This window comes from Erpetoichthys calabaricus, chromosome 9, assembly GCF_900747795.2.
Source record: "Erpetoichthys calabaricus chromosome 9, fErpCal1.3, whole genome shotgun sequence".
NCBI classification, from domain to species: domain Eukaryota; kingdom Metazoa; phylum Chordata; class Cladistia; order Polypteriformes; family Polypteridae; genus Erpetoichthys; species Erpetoichthys calabaricus.
The window spans coordinates 93,607,082-93,624,898 of NC_041402.2; the positions used below are offsets into that span (position 1 = coordinate 93,607,082).

Here is a 17,817-nt window from a genome sequence, read left to right on the forward strand (position 1 = left end):
ATTCTGTTTAAATCAGGATTTAAATGCTAAAATTGAGTTCTATGAGTGTGAAAACCTTTAAAGACAAAAAAAGAATCCCAAAAGATGTACAAAAAGGTCTGAAAAATGTAAAAATAATACTATCATAATGCTGATTTCCTAGCACTTATCTCATTGCTGCATTTCCCTTGCAGGTAGTACACTTCTCTTCTTGAGTGCATGTGTGATTTTTACCTTGTGATGAGTTGGCTGTAGTGTTGCTACCTGCTCATAACCAGGTAATCGCTTGATTCCTCTCAGGGCATGAATATTGTTTACACCAGAACACACATAGAAATGAATGTATTTTGGTAACTAAGAGTGATTTATGAGATATTTCCAGTGCAACAGACTGTTTTCTTCAATTGCTTCTAATAAATCTGTCCATACTTGCCTCAGTTATGTCAGGAAGAGTAATGTATGACACATGTTATATTAAATGGTGTATAATATGCTCCCCAAGAATTTAAGAGTTTGTATTGAAGGCATTTTCAGCAGTACAAAGATGCTGTTTTTTCTGTTTTTTGCTTGTACCTTCTGGTTGGAATAGAAGTTTTTGTCATTTATGTCTATACTGAGAATGTGAGCAGTGAATCTCCAGTAGTTCTACAACTTTGTCCTAATAAAGATTGCAACAGAAACTGTAAAGAAACCAAATCTGACCTCTTGCTTGGCATACTTTAACCATGAGTCTTTAAAACCTGTTAAAAACTCACCATTAAGGAACATATCTATATTCTGTATTCTATCTATCTATCTATCTATCTATCTATCTATCTATCTATCTATCTATCTATCTATCTATCTATCTATCTATCTATCTATCTATCTATCTATCTATCTATCTATCTATCTATCTATCTATCTATCTATCTATCTATCTGTCTGTCATATATTTTTTGGTTAAGGTGCTTAAGTTAGCAAGTCGCCAAAGATGCCATTTGTGGGTCCATTTAAATTTTTGGAAAAAAGTTAACCAAGGACAATCTACTCCCCATATCAAGACTTAGCTATAATGCACATTAGGAGAATAAACATAATGTCCTTGTGGAAAAAGAGAATGTATATAGATGTAAGTCAGCTGTTGTGAAAAGTGATAAAAATCTGAGCATACACAAAGATAGATAACAGACATCTTAATATGAGCATTAACTAATACAGTGACCCTTTGACTTAAAGATTTACTGGTGATATTCAGATACTGAATAAGCAGTTTACAAAATGGATGGTTAAATAAATGAATGATAATAAATCATTATAATTGTTCACGTTACTGTTTGTATAAATTTTAAGTTTTGTATGGTTCTGCAGTGCTTGACACACAAGTTCAAGTTACCTTTCACCTAAATTTCAAAAAGAATCTGTAAAGAAAAATAAATTATTTGGTAACTCTACTAGTCATATCTTGCCTTCAGTAGAACAGAAACTTAAAAAACCTAAGAACAGTCTCTTTACCATGCAACAACACCTACCCTCACGATGCCTAACAAAGTCCAAAAGAGGAATGGACACAACACTTTAAGAATAATTGAGACTTTTGTAATATTGCAAATGAGTTAGTGGACCACTAGAGCTAATTCAGAAATGTGTGTTGCACTGTTTGGAAATTTTAGATGAATCATGAAAAATGATTGATGCTCTTCTTTTAAAAATATTACATTTACATGTTCGTACATTTTCAGAGGTGAAGCAGATGACATGCAATCCAGATGATTTTGACATGTGTTAATTACATTACTCTGTATTGTTTTTGAAGATGTGCAGGAAAGTTAATAAAGATACACATGCCATGAAAAGCACCAATGATAATTTTTAGTGAGATGACTTCTTAATCGAAAGTAACATGATGGTTGAAGCAGAAATCTAAAATCTATAGGTCCCGTTTGTGAAGAATGACTTTACCTATTTCACCACTATCAAAATGCTGATATGCTTTGTTGCTCTTGAAGTTTTTCATTGTGGTAACTCTGACTCCTTGGGACAGAACAAATTAAAGGTATACGAATAGATGATGCACAGCCATTTTCATAAGTTGTCTTCCTGATTGATTTAGTTTTGAGAATATTAGACTATCCAATCTCAGTTAATGTATAAAATTTCTGTTTCGCTACTTGCTATTTATTCCCAAAGAAAACTCAAACAATAATGCATAAAAAAGCCCTTCTGGGACAGGTCAGAGAACCCATATAGGAAGGATACACAGATAATATCAATATTTATTTCTCAACTGAACTTTAAATTATAAGTGAGCAAATACTGGTCTTGCTGCTGGGTTGATGCCATTCCATGGCCCTGTCCAGTACTCCTTGTGTAATGGCCCGTCTCATGGTATCTCCTCCATGCTTTTGAGACTGTGCTGGGAGACATAGCTAACCTTCTTGTGATGTGCCATCCTGATGTGCTACCAGTAGTGACAAGGACACTAGAAAAACACAAAACTAGAGAAAAATCAGTCAGGAAGGATTAGGAGAGATCAATTTTCTGAGGCCACCACCAGCAAAGCCATTCCTTTTTTATGGTTTGTCTTGCTGTTGCCCCTCCTGTGCACTTATTGTCAGTTTAATTTGCACCAAAGCAGATGAATTTGATTCACAATCGTTTATGCTTCCTAACTGGATAGACTGATATCCCTGAAGCTTAAATGACTTGGTGTTTGACAGTGATGATTAATGTTCCCTTGATTTTTTGATCAATGTACATCAATATAAAGGTGTCTTCTTGTCCATGTTTCTGTGCCATATTGGTACATTCCCACAAGACAGTTTCACTACTGGCAAATGAGGCTCACTTTCAGTTAATTTACTCTTTCAATTTAATTAGGTTTTATACAATATGTTGTACTTCCACATTTCACCTTACAAATACACAATATACAAATATTATTATATTATAATACAGTATATTGCAGTAAATAATTACAGTGATACGCCAAATTTGCAACTTGGCTAATGAGAAAATGCTGTTTTAATTGAAACACTGCAAACCTGAAACAGCTATTAACCCTCACATACCCTGCTGTTTGGGATTGTGAAGCACACCTCTAAAATAAAAAAGTCACTATTCTGCTCCACACCTCTTTACTTTGACTTCTTTTATCCTTTGCTCTCTAATTCTTAATTTATATTTCTGTTTCTCCCTATACACTCTCCTTAGTTTTTCTCTTTTTGTTGACTCCTTCCCCCAGCATCCATAAGTTTATTAACAAAGATGTCACACTATAAATATGTAGTAATATAGTAAATATATTTATAATGTCTGTAACCTGGTCCTTTTCTTTCTATAAGAGACATTTTAAAAATGCAGAAGCATCACTAACTGCTTAATTACTATTTGTTTAATTAATTCATATTGTAACAATTGACAGATAACATATACAGCACTAATATGTCTTCTGAATGATTATTTTATGTGTTAATATTAATTGTAACAAATATTGTGAAGTAAGATAAATATAAAAAGCTACAACACAGTGTAACAAAAAGAAATAACAGGATAATGGGTATGCAGACTATCACTGTAACCCATTTTAATGCAGAGAAAACAAAAGTTAAAAAAAATATGCAACAAAAAAAATATTTACATGATTGATGTTCTGTCTTTAAGATCCCTTGTTTGAAAGGCATTTTGAGAGCAAGATCCATCCCCTGTAAAGTTGATTTGAAAATGAATGCCAACTTTCAGTCTGATGATTCTTTAAATAATCGGCAGATGAGACTTCCAAGACAGCCAAGATTCCTCATCCCATGAGTAGTCCTTTATTCTGACATTAGAAAGGAAGAAGGAGTTAACAACTGAGCCACCCTATGTTCTGATTTCAGACGTCTTACCAAGTACTAAAGAGGCTCCCTAGGAACATGTGTCTGACAACAGAAACATAAAAGAACCATTGCAAAACATGTTATCATGTTTTCCTGACTTTATGTTGCACACATGTGTTAGCCAAAAGTAATACTCTGGTGGCCATTTAGAAAGAATAGTCATGAGTCACTATTACAAATTAATCCAAAAATGGATGTCCTTTATTACATTAGCTAACGGAGCTGCCATGTGCTTTTATTCAGTTCAGTATGATAGGCTGATCAATCCTAACAGAACAACATCTTTTTTGAATTAGATTCATTTACATAACAAAGTTTATTAGTCATTTTCAATTTACACCAATCATTATACAGGTAAATGGTATATTACATAATTACTCTGTAACATACCTATGTCTTAATATTATCTAAAGTTCCAAAAAATAATTAAAAAACAAGAAGTCTTTCACACACTCATTTATCTCTAAAGAGAAGCTTCTTATTTATAAATTCCAAATAAAATAAAATATATTTTATTGTAATTATATTATTTTTCCCTTGGTATCTGTTGATTGACAATGCTGTTTTTATGTTTGTTTTGTTCATTTTTATTCATTTCTTTACATGAAATTTGTTGGTCATTTAGTTTCTGTGTATCTAGTTTCTGTGTATCTTTGCATCTTGTCCTGTGTACCATATGTATTATGAGGTCTTCCCAAAGATCCAGGGCCACCTGCTCATCACTGTCAAGATAGATAGATAGATAGATAGATAGATAGATAGATAGATAGATAGATAGATAGATACTTTATTAATCCCGATGGGAAATTCACATACTCCAGCAGCAGCATACTGATACAAAAAAAAAACCAATATTAAGTTAAAGAGTAATAAAAATGTAGGGAAAAACAGACAATAACTTTGAATAATATTAACATTTACCCCCCCCTCCCCCCCCCCATCGGGTGGAATTGAAGAGTCGCATAGTTGCTAGCTGGGTTTTTGATGGTATCCCCCTCTAGTGGGATTGTTGAGAATTTTTGGGAGTTTATGCTTTGGGAATCTGAAGTACAAGACAGATACAGAATACAGTAAATTACTCGATTATCCATCACTCTATCAACCGTCAGGCCCAAAAAAAAAAAAACATTCCACATACCAGCGCCTGCCTATGACTGTACTAATACTGTAGTGTGGTACACAGCAAGCTATGCATGTTGGATCAACTCTCCCTTTTGCTAGTGTGGAGTATTCTTCCCCAGCACCACGTGTTATGCCACATTTTGAAATCACAGTATCAGTTACGTACCTTCAGTTTTAATAACATTTCATGGCTTTTCTCTTTATCCTCCCGATTGGAAGTCCCACCCTTTCCAAATTGGATTACATATAATTGTCATTAATCCTGGAAGCCAGCTTTCAGTCAGGACCCCATGCCTGGCAGTGAATGGTCTCTACTCCAGGGGTGCATTACCTAAGACGTTTTACTATGACTGACTCACCATCATTTGAATTTCTATTCAACACATTGTTATCATTAATTGACATGCCTGATAGATAGATAGATAGATGATAGATAGATAGATAGATAGATAGATAGATAGATAGATAGATAGATAGATAGATAGATAGATAGATAGATAGATAGATAGATAGATAGATAGATAGATAGATAGATAGATAGATAGATAGATAGATACTTTATTAATCCCAATGGGAAATTCACATACTCCAGCAGCAGCATACTGATACAAAAAAAACAATATTAAGTTAAAGAGTAATAAAAATGTAGGTAAAAACAGACAATAACTTTGAATAATATTAACATTTACCCGAACCCCCCACCCCCACCCCCGGGTGGAATTGAAGAGTCGCATAGTTTGGGGGAGGAATGATCTCCTCAGTCTGTCACTGAAGCTGCTCCTTTGTCTGGAGATGACACTTTTAGTGGATGCAGTGGATTCTCCATAATTGATAGGAGCCTGCTGAGCGCCCGTCGCTCTGCCATGGATGTCAAACTGTCCAGCTCCATGCCAACAATAGAGCCTGCCTTCCTCACCAGTTTATCCAGGTGTGAGGCGTCCTTGTTCTTTATGCTGCCTCCCCAGCACACCACTGTGTAGAAGAGGGCATTCGCCACAACCGTCTGATAGAACATCTGCAGCATCTTATTGCTGATGTTTAAGGACGCCAGTCTTCTAAGGAAGAATAGCCGGCTCTGTCCTCTCTTGCACAGAGAATCAGTATTGGCAGTCCAGTCCAATTTATCATCCAGCTGCACTCCCAGATATTTATAGGTCTGTACCCTCTGCACACAGTCACCTCTGATGATCATGGGGTCCAGGAGGGGCCTGGGCCTCCTAAACTCCACCACCAACTCCTTAGTTTTGCTGGTGTTCAGGTGTAATTGGTTTGAGTCGCACCATTTAACAAAGTCCTTGATGAGGTTCCTATACTCCTCCTCCTGCCCACTCCTGATGCAGCCCATGATAGCAGTGTCATCAGCGAACTTTTGCACGTGGCAGGACTCCGAGTTATATTGGAAGTCCAATGTATATAGGCTGAACAGGACCGGAGAAAGTACAGTCCCCTGTGGCGCTCCTGTGTTGCTGACCACAATGTCAGACCTGCAGTTCCCAAGATGCACATACTGAGGTCCGTTTGTAAGATAGTCCACGATCCATGCCACTAGGTATGAATCTACTCCCATCTCTGTCAGCTTGTCCCTCAGGAGCAGAGGTTGGATGGTGTTGAAGGCACTAGAGAAGACTAGAAACATAATTCTTACAGCACCACTGCCTCTGTCCAAGTGGGAGAGTGATCGGTGTAGCATATAGATGATGGCATCCTCCGCTACCACCTTCTCCTGGTATGCAAACTGCAGAGGGTCGAGGGCGTGGCATACCTGTGGCCTCAGGTGGTGAAGCAGCAGCAGCTCCATGGTCTTCATCATATGTGACGTCAAAGCGACAGACCGGAAGTCATTCAGCTCACTAGGACGTGATACCTTTGGGACTGGGGTGATACAAGATGTTTTCCAAAGCCTCGGGACTCTCCCCTGTTCCAGGCTCAGGTTGAAGATGCTCTGTAGAGGACTCCCCAGCTCCAATGCACAGGCCTTCAGCAGTCGTGGCGATACTCCATCTGGACCCGCTGCTTTGCTGGCACAAAGTCTCCTCAGCTCTTTGCTCACCTGTGCTGCTGTAATTGTGGGTGGGGATGTCTCTCCTATGCTGGTATCAGCAGAAGGATGTGTGGAGGGTGTAGTACTCCGAGGTGAGAGTGGGTTATGGTGGTCAAACCTGTTAAAGAAGTTGTTCATTTGGTTTGCTCTCTTCACGTCTCTCTCGATGGTGGCACCCCGCTTCGAGCTGCAGCCAGTGATGATCTTCATCCCATCCCACACTTCCTTCATGCTGTTATTCTGCAACTTCTTCTTCAGCTTTCTCCTGTACTGCTCCTTCGCCACCCTGAGCTGGACTCTGAGTTCCTTCTGCACGCGCTTGAGCTCATGCTGATCACCGCCTTTAAAAGCCCTTTTCTTCTGGTTCAAAAGGCCCTTGATGTCACTTGTAATCCATGGCTTGTTGTTAGCATAGCAGCGTACTGTTCTTACTGGAACTACAATGTCCATACAGAAGTTGATGTAGTCAGTAGTGCAGTCAACAACCTCCTCAATGTTCTCACTATATGATCCCTGCAGGATATCCCAGTCCGTAGTTCCAAAGCAGTCCCTCAGAGCCTGCTCTGCTTCAGAGGACCACTTCCTGAATGAATGTGTGGTTGTAGGTAGCTCCCTCACTCTTGGTTTGTAGTGAGGCTGAAGCAGAACCAGGTTATGATCTGCTTTCCCAAGCGCAGGCAGCAGGGTGGCACTGTATGCATCTTTAATGTTTGCATACAGTAAGTCAATAGTCTTATTTCCCCGGGTGTTACAGTCCACATACTGGGAGAAGGCAGGTAATGTTTTGTCCAGCGTCACGTGGTTAAAGTCTCCAGTGATTAGCACAAGCGCTTCAGGGTGCTGCATTTGTAACTTAGCAACAGTAGAATGGATGATGTCACTCGCTATCTCCACGTCCGCCCGAGGAGGGATGTAAACAATAACAACAATGACGTGTCCAAACTCTCTGGGCAAGTAATAGGGACGCAAACTTACGGCCAACAGTTCCATGTCCCTACAGCAAGTGGAGATTTTGACATTTACATGTCCAGAGTTACACCACTTTGTATTGACATAGAGAGCTAGACCTCCTCCTTTCTGCTTCCAGCAGGTATTTCCGTCTCTGTCCGCTCTAACTGTGCTAAACCCAGGTAGCTCCACGTTAGCATCTGGGATGGTGGTAGTTATCCACGTTTCGCAAAAGCACAACAAACTGCATTCTCTGTAGGTTCTTACATTTTTCACCAGCGCAGCCAGCTCGTCGATCTGTCAAGGGACTGCCCTCAGCCTTATAAGGGTGGGGGAACCCCACAGTCCCCTGTGATTCATTGAATGTGTTCGAAGTTGTGGTAAGTTATCCTGTGTAGTTTTGCTTTACGATTACTTTGCAAACTTCTGATTTTTTTGCTTTTTTTTTAACCTCTGTGCACTACTTTTTAATTTTGTTTGCTGGATTTGTGATTGAGACAAACATTTTCTTTGCCTTTTTAGGCATTGTGTGCTGTGCCTTTTGTATTCTTTGGAGCTTCACTGTTTAACACAGCTTTTTCTGAAAATAAATCTTTAATTTATAAAGATTCTATTGTCCTCTATGTTGCTAGCTGGGTTTTTGATGGTATCCCCCTCTAGTGGGATTGTTGAGAATTTTTGGGAGTTTATGCTTTGGGAATCTGAAGTACAAGACAGATACAGAATACAGTAAATTACTCGATTATCCATCACTCTATCAACCGTCAGGCCCAAAAAAAAAAAAAAACATTCCACATACCAGCGCCTGCCTATGACTGTACTAATACTGTAGTGTGGTACACAGCAAGCTATGCATGTTGGATCAACTCTCCCTTTTGCTAGTGTGGAGTATTCTTCCCCAGCACCACGTGTTATGCCACATTTTGAAATCACAGTATCAGTTACGTACCTTCAGTTTTAATAACATTTCATGGCTTTTCTCTTTATCCTCCCGATTGGAAGTCCCACCCTTTCCAAATTGGATTACATATAATTGTCATTAATCCTGGAAGCCAGCTTTCAGTCAGGACCCCATGCCTGGCAGTGAATGGTCTCTACTCCAGGGGTGCATTACCTAAGAAGAATTGCTGGTTTTACTATGACTGACTCACCATCATTTGAATTTCTATTCAACACATTGTTATCATTAATTGACATGCCTGTTAGATAGATAGATAGATAGATAGATAGATAGATAGATAGATAGATAGATAGATAGATAGATAGATAGATAGATAGATAGATAGATAGATAGATAGATAGATAGATAGATAGATAGATAGATAGATAGATAGATAGATAGATAGATAGATAGATAGATAGATAGATAGATAGATAAGCTGGGTTTACCAAGGAGGTACCCCAACCCTTTATCTTGTCTTTGTAATTTAATTTAGAGCATTTACTTCTCAGTTTTTCTGGAATGGGTCATATGATTCTGAAAATTATTTTCTTATTTTTACAGCATAGCTTACATTTCTCTTTTAAATATGGCTGGCACCTCTATAGAACAAGGTAGCCTTTAAATATTTGCTTGCTTACAAAAAATATGGAATAGCTCCATATTCTTCTTGTTTCATCGGCTCTCCTTCAGTTGTTCTTCTTCTTTGTGCTGAATTCCTTTAGTCTATGTTGCATAAACATATGTATATTCTTGGTCCCCATTCAGGTTTCTACAGATGATGAGCTGTTGGCAACGCTGTGTGGAGAGAAAGACTATGAAGCCCTTAGAGTTGAGGTGAACCCTAAGCTTCAATCACAGTTTGGTTCTCTGACTCTGAGTTTTCGGAGTGACTATTCCAATCCTAAACGACATATTGGGTTCTCGGCATACTATACAGCTGTTGGTGAGAAATGGGGCAGAAGTCTTAATATATTTAGGTTCTGAATGTTCTGGGCAATGTGTAATTTGGTTGTTCTCTATTTAAAGATATTGATGAATGTGAAGAGACTGCTACGTGTTCTCATGACTGCAACAATTATATTGGAGGATACTACTGTTCTTGTCAACCTGAATACTTCCTTCAGGAAGATAATTCGACCTGCTCAGGTGCTCAGCTGTCTGTCTCAAAAGCAGATTGTAATATACCTGTAATTACATGAACATGCTATATAATTACTCATGCTTATGATCGTTCTAGTAAACTGCAGTGGACAGATCTTCACCAGTCTCAGTGGTAGTGTGAGCAGCCCCATTCTCAATGGTCATTACCCTGAGAATTCAGCCTGTGTGTACCAGCTTGAGGTGGATGAAGGCTTCCAGCTCATTATTGGATTCACAGGAATCTTTGATATTGAGGGAGAAGATGGGAACTGCATTGATCAACTCAGGGTACAATAGTCACTGCACCATCTTTCCTTTTCTGTGTATGTTACCCTGCCTACTCTTATTATGTATTCTTCCTTTCTTTCCATTCAGATTAGAGCCAAAAATCAGATATTTGGCCCGTTCTGTGGCAAAGTGGCCCCTCAGCCCATAAAAACTAACTCGCATGTAGCTGAAATACTTTTCAACACCAATGGCTATGGCACTAACACAGGATGGACTTTGGACTATAAAACCAATGGTATTTATTTTTGTTTTATATGAATACAAATATCTGTTAAAACAATAATGATTTTTAGAAATTATTCATACATCTGTATTTTCTTCTGGTTTATAAATTAATAAATTGAAACTAAGCAGAAATCATTTGTTAAAGTAATACACAATAAAGTAATTTTGGATAAAACTGTCACATACTGGATAGGACAGAATATTCTGCTGGTGTTAGATGTTGTTTTATTTGTTATACACTATATAGGCCAACAATATTGTAATAATAGACTTTTTAGCTCATCACAACCTATTAATCTTATTGTCCCAGCTCATGCAAAAAAACAAAAACAAGTGAAGTTTTGAAGGTCCACAAAACACTACTATAAACCAAATTACTTGGTAATGTATTAAAACTTTGACATTTGGTTCAAAATCTATCCTTAGTCAGCTTCTGTGTCCCTTCATTATTGGTGAACTCATTTTAATGGAACAGTTTGGATCTACTGAACTAATTCCTTTCATAATTTTGAAGAGTTTTATCACGCCACTTCTTAATTTCTGTTTGGTTTTACTGAAAAAATTCAACTGCTTCAGTCTTTTCCTCTCAGCTCACTAATCACAGTCCAGCAATCATCCTACTTGTTCTTCTCTGGAATTTCACTAGCTGTATTTATGAGACCAAAACTGCACACAGAACTTCAGATTAGTCCTCAAAAGTGCATCATTCAGCTTAAACATACCCTCCCTTGACTTATACTCTGCATATCATGTAAAGTAACATCCTGTTAGTCAGAATGTGGCTAATGATGAGTCCACTAAAACTCCAAAGTCGTTCATGTAAAGTGTGCTTTCAAGTTTCATACCCACCCATTGCGTATCAAAATGTAATGTTTTTACTTCCTATATGCAATATTTTACATTTACATATATCAAATTTAATCTGCCATGAGTTTGCCCAAGTCTGAATCCTGTCCAGACCCATCTCTAATAATTCAGGTGATACTATGTTTTCTGCCATTTCATCAAGTTTAATATCATATATAAAAAATGAACCATATTTTTGCCAATCTTTAGCCTACATTAAGATCTCAATCATGTGTTAAACCTATAAATATACTCAGACTTACCTGGACCAGTGTATGGCAAAGATAGAACATCTAGGTAGATTGCCTTCTCAGTTCTGCTCCTCATTTTGGCATCTAGCTGTTTAAATTACTTCTGCAGAACTGTCAGCCTACCCTTGCCTATGTTATTTATTCCAACATAAACAATGACTATGTTAGCTCTTGCCAGGAACCTCTCCATCCTGGGAGATCTCTCTGTCTCTGGAGAAAGCCCAGGTGCCATCCTCCTTAATGACTGAGTCCCCTGGTATCACTACTTCACTTTCTGGGTACTGGTTTTAAGGTGATCCGTTGAGGCTCCTCATCCTTGCCTACCACCTTAGAATGATAAAGTCACTGTCCAGCTCTGGAATGTCCTGAAAATTGTAGAACACTTGTCTCTACTTCTTTGGACTGGAGTCTCTTCTTATGCTAGTACAGGGTGGTATACTATGTCTATAAAGTACACCTGAGTATGTTTATTCATTCTTCTAGAACAACACAGGGTAGAAGCCTTTACTTCAAATTGATTAATCCGGAGTTTGAGATGATGGATTAGCTGGTTTTGGTAACAGATCTTCTGAAATCCTTGTTCTTGATATTGTTTTGATTAAGGATTATGTATTATCTCCTGATTCATTGCATAATCCTTTGATCATTAACTCTTTCTGCATTGCTCTGCCTTGGAATAATACTTATTTCCTAGCCCAATGCCACTGCCTACACTACACCTGATTAAATGTCTTCCCCTCCTTGAATATGCCCTTTGCCCTTGCTTTCCTTTTAGCTTGAATGCTCAACAACTTGAGCAGAATGTAGTTATTCTGACTAGTATTCTGCTGTACATTTTATTTTTTCCTTTCATAGGAATCCCACTTTTTTACCATAAGTGGACAATGCGCCAGTTTCAATTGTATTATATTTGTTTGGTAACCTCATAATTGTATAAATGCTGTGATTATATCAACAATTGAGTTGGAATTCTGACCTGGTCAATGACGAGCAAATATGCAATTTTGTTATTGCTTGAAACTAGAACCAGGTTGTAGTTTTAACTAAAAGGTGACTTTTAAAAAAGAAACAATTTGGCAGTAAGCAAAGGTCTTCTGTTTATAAGAAATATGACTTTGACAAATACAGGAAAAACCCATTATGATATACAGTAGCCTATCAAAACAGAAAAGGTTAAAAGGTCATTACTTATAAAATATATATCAACGCAAGAACAGGACAAGAAAATAGTGTTATATTCTGTTTGCTAAAACAACATATATTAAAAGCTGACATCAAATATAAGGTAAAGCACTTCATTCTTCCTTTTACTGGATGTTGTAGAGCTATCATTTTACTCAGTGATATTATGACATTAAATCATAGGCTTACTGACTGGCATCTACAGAACATTAAGTATTGTATATTGTAATCCACTGTAAAGTTGTTTGCCGGTTTTGGTTTTCGACCATACTTTCATATACCTACCACATACATCACATTTACTTTGTTAATTAACTTGCTATCTTTCCTGTAAAAATGAATACTGCTTTTGTAAAACTGATTTATATCAATTGCAGCTTCTGGTTTTATGATTGGAGGTAGGCACTATTACAGGCAAAATTATGTAGGAAAATACATGATGCTATCGTAGACTCATATTTTCAGACTAGAGGACAATAACTCAAATGCAGAACTGTTTCTCACCACTACTAGAAACTACACATTATTTTAAAATTCCATTCATACTGATTACTGCAGATGGGTGCATGGAAGACAAAACAATTACTCTAATTTCTCCAGGGTGGTTAAAGAAATTTGTTTGGTCCGAAAGATTTTTTTTTCCATTAATACATAGAGGATATATAAAATTTAGCACATATAACCACTCCCATGCAATTAATACACTTACATCATATAATGTTTCTTGCATACACTTTATTTTCATCAAATAAATGAATATCACAATAAAGACTTTCTTTTTTTTTCTAGCAAAAACTTGTCCAAATGTTGTGACTGCAAATAGCGTCATGAAGCCAGACCAAAAAGTTTACCAGTACAAAGACATTGTAACTGTGACTTGTTCGAAAGGTTTTGAGATTGTTAAGGTGAGTTTTCACAATTTAAATTATGAGCATTTCTAAAGCCTGATGGATTATTTGGGTACTGTACTACCAGCATGATAGGACTGTGTTCTGTCTCAGATCCCATTGATAAAACACACCGATATAAACTACTGGCAAATAATTTATGACTAAAACAACAGGCAACCACAATCTGTTTTATTGACCTTTCCTCCTTCTGATATGATTTATTTCCAAAATTAGTGGAATTCATTGTTTTAACAAGAAAATATATTGAATAATTAAACAGAATGAACAATATTTTATATTAAGTTAATATTTTATATTTAAACGAATATAAACAAATGCTTATTTTACTGGAACTATGTCCATCAATCTATCATACCGTTCAGGGTTTTGGGAGGCTATCAGGTATAAGGTAGGAACAAGCCTGGACAGAACAATAGTTGGTCACAGCACATCCAGTACACATACCCACTTATATTCGACCAGCTCAGAAACACTAAGTAACCTAATATGAACATCTTTGGATTATGAGGTAACCAGAGGAACTGGGGAAAAAATCTCATAAAAACAAAACATGCAGACATGGGGAGAAAGTTCAAAGTATACACAAAGATGGTACCTATACCAAGATTTCAAGAGAGGATTATGAAACTGTGAGGCACTACCTGCTATGCCACCATACCAGTTAGATGCTGAAATAACAAAAACACAAAAACAAACTAAGAAAAATATTCAGCAGACCACACGCAACAGAGTTTAATACAGTATATTACTGTTAACATTTATCCATTCATGTATATAACCCACTTAATCCACCTTTTTGTAGTGGGGGAATAAAATATCCTTGTAGGCCATGGAGCACAAAGCTGGAAACCTTGCCTACAACAGGAATTAAACCAAAATAGAATGCACAACATTAGGGTGTGGGTGGAAATCAAAATACCCTTAAAGAACCCATTTGGAAACAAGAAGAATATACAAACTCCGCAGAGACAGTAACCAGATCAGTATTCAAATCCAGTCTTCTACAGCTGTGAGGCAACAGTGATAATCATTGTGACACTGAGTGGTGTGATACAGTCAACAACATGTTAGAGGGCATATTTGTTTATTATGTTATATAAAAACATGAATGGCTATACAGTTGTGATACATAATGCTAATATTTAAGAAACATTGTCATCTAAGGAAAATAATCTAAGGGCCATACTTTTTACGAATTGTTTTATTTTGCAATTTTGCTTTACGTTTCTCTCTTTTATCTTTCTTATGCTGGAAAATACATGAAGAAAATACAATTATATCTTCACTTCATTGATCAAACTAATAAGAGGATCATACAGAAAAGAGCAAAACTTAAATAAGAGGTCATTGAGTTTGGTTATGTAGTTCTTGAAAAGGTGTGTAATACTACAACCAGCACACATTTATTTTAGTATTACAGTAATCCCTCACCTATCGCGGGGGTTACGTTCCAGAGCCCCCTGCGATAAGTGTAAATCCGCGAAGTAGCGACCTATATTTATTTTATTATTTATACATATTTTAAGGCTTTATAAACCCTTCCCACACTCTTATAAACCTTTCTCACTCTTTTGTTAACCTTTCCCACGCTCTTATAAACACTTCCTATGCTCTTAAACACTTTCTACATTCTTAAACACCTCAGACCAACACTGCACACTGCACGCAGCGATCAGATGTCAATGTGCCTGCACTCGCTTTGTGAAGGGGGGCAGCTGAACTCACGCTGAGCAGAAATGGACTTTGTGCTGCTTCTGCCAAAATGCCTGCTTGTCGCTCTGCGCGTTCGGAAGGAGGAGTGTGTGTGTGTGTGTGTGTGTGTGGGGGGGGGGGGTGTGAGAGCTGAACGCACCTTCGCTCAAACCCTCCCTCCCCGGAAGCGCAGTACGCTCCTGCCACTTCACATTGTCAAGGGGGTGGGGAGCTGAATGAACGCTAAGGAGAAGTGGACTTTGTGCTGGCTTTGTGCTGCTTGTCGCTCTGCGTGTCAATAATTTTAAGCCTGTACATCACCAATTTTCCTGTCTCACTGTCTTGTCTTGCGTGAAGTTAAAATGTTTTATAATAGTGAGATGTTACTCATATCCTTAGCCCGACATCCACATATCATATGTGTTAACAAAGTGTGTTTTATAAGTTTACATGTGTTTAAAGCATGTGGGATGGGTATTTTAAGGCTTAAACTATAAAAATGTTTATTTATATGGTTTTTCTATATCGCGGATTTTCTCCTGTTGCTGATGGGTCTGGAACATAACTTCCGCGATAGGCGGGCAATCACTTGTATTTAAAAACCCGCGAAGTCGTGAATCCGTGAAAAGTGAACCGCGAAGTAGCGAGGGATTACTGTATAACTATCAAGGGTATGCCAAGGGACATCTAATGCTTTTCTTCTCACTGATGTCTAATCAACTCTGCATGCTGACAGCCTGTCCCTTCAAGCCTATCCCCAAAAATCATAGATAGACTAAAATAGCTTGAGTGAATATGCAAAAAAATTCTTGGGCACATATCTTCATGTTTGCATATATTTTCACTTTAAATTCACTTTAATTTTCAGTTTAAAAAAAAAATCTTCCCAAGGTCAGGCTGGTGCTCAGCAAAAAACTGCTTCAGTTTTTATTAATGAAAAGCAAAATATATTTCAATCAGCTGTGCACATAAAATAGCAAATGAAGTAGAAACTATAATTTTGTTTATTTTTATAGGAATAGTTTAACACTAGAATTATCATAGCCTACGAAAAAACTTTAACCTTAAATTTGTTCACACCTACCCGTCCGCGTCTTTTGTGTTGTAAATGTGTTAACGCAAGCAGCCTGCTATCCCATCCCCCCCACCGCCGCAGAAAGGGCAAAAAGCTTTCCCAGCTCAAGCCTTGTTTATATGGGAATGAGGTACCTGGAGCTGTATAGGGTAAATAATAAATTGTTATTTGAACACATGCATTTCATGTGTGTTCCGTGTCTGCAAAAATCTATATAAGTGTAGGATAATAGGAAATGCAAGAAATGTTGAACACATACCTAAAAGACAATTTTTTTCATGTTTTAGTACTAACAACAAAATTTTGAGATGAATTGTGTGATGTGTGAAGTCCAAATATCAAATACGCACTTTCAAAAAAGTTACAAATACAACAGAACAAGTGCACTTTTATTCAAGACTATAACCAAAGAAAAAGAAATTGGGTTAGTGTACTCATTGGTTATTCACATCAGCAGCTAACCTAAATTTGATGCCTATATGGGGCATATGTAAACCTTTTCAGCTGACAGATTTCAGGTGATAGTCTTTAAGTCTGAAAGTCTTGTCAAGCTTAATAAGAATTCAGTTTATTCTGGGAAAGTTGAAAGGCAAAGTAGAATTTGGAGTATTTTGCTTACTTAGGAAGTGCCGCTTTGAATCCATTGGGAACATAAACATGAACTTATGATAATGATTCAGTAAAATTCTGTGCTTTGAGAAACTTGATAGATAGATAGATAGATAGATAGATAGATAGATAGATAGATAGATAGATAGATAGATAGATAGATAGATAGATAGATAGATAGATAGATAGATAGATAGATAGATAGATAGATAGATAGATAGATAGATAGATAGATAGATACTTTATTAATCACAAGGGGAAATTCACATACTCCAGCAGCAGCATACTGATAAAGACAATATTAAATTAAAGAGTGATAACAATTCAGGTATACAGACAGACAATATCTTTGTATAATGTTAACGTTTACCCCTCCGGGTGGAATTGAAGAGTCGCATGTCCAGGCGTGAGGCGTCCCTCTTCTTTATGCAGCCTCCCCGGCACACCACTGCGTAGAAGAGGACGCTCACCACAACCGTCTGGTAGAACATCTGCAGCATCTTATTGTAGTCATGGCACACACTGTTAATGGAGTTGAATACAAGTAAGTCAGATGTTTATTTTGGATGGAAAATGTTAAGGAAAGCAGCTGTCTTGTATTAAATGTTTTTCAAAAAGAATCTTCTTTCAGTCCTTCTTGTAGCAAAAACGGAGCTTTCATTTCAGTTGCTGCTTTTCACACCTTTTGTAACTCAGCTGCTGTGTGGC

The 17,817-nt window shown here is 37.3% G+C and overlaps 1 protein-coding gene across 3 annotated transcripts in view; it reads left to right on the forward strand.

Moving 5' to 3' along the window:
* The window catches only part of LOC114657950 (complement C1s subcomponent-like), a 129,841-nt gene that overhangs the window by 76,677 nt on the left and 35,347 nt on the right, over positions 1-17,817 (forward strand). Inside the window, exons 4-8 of one of the 3 annotated variants that reach the window (XM_028809938.2) lie at positions 9,656-9,833; positions 9,917-10,036; positions 10,128-10,318; positions 10,406-10,553; positions 13,612-13,727. The exons of the other annotated variants lie outside the window; for them this stretch is intronic. Coding sequence (XP_028665771.1) covers positions 9,656-9,833; positions 9,917-10,036; positions 10,128-10,318; positions 10,406-10,553; positions 13,612-13,727 — 753 coding nt within the window. The remainder of the gene's footprint in view (positions 1-9,655; positions 9,834-9,916; positions 10,037-10,127; positions 10,319-10,405; positions 10,554-13,611; positions 13,728-17,817) is intronic. 3 annotated transcript variants of the gene reach the window in all.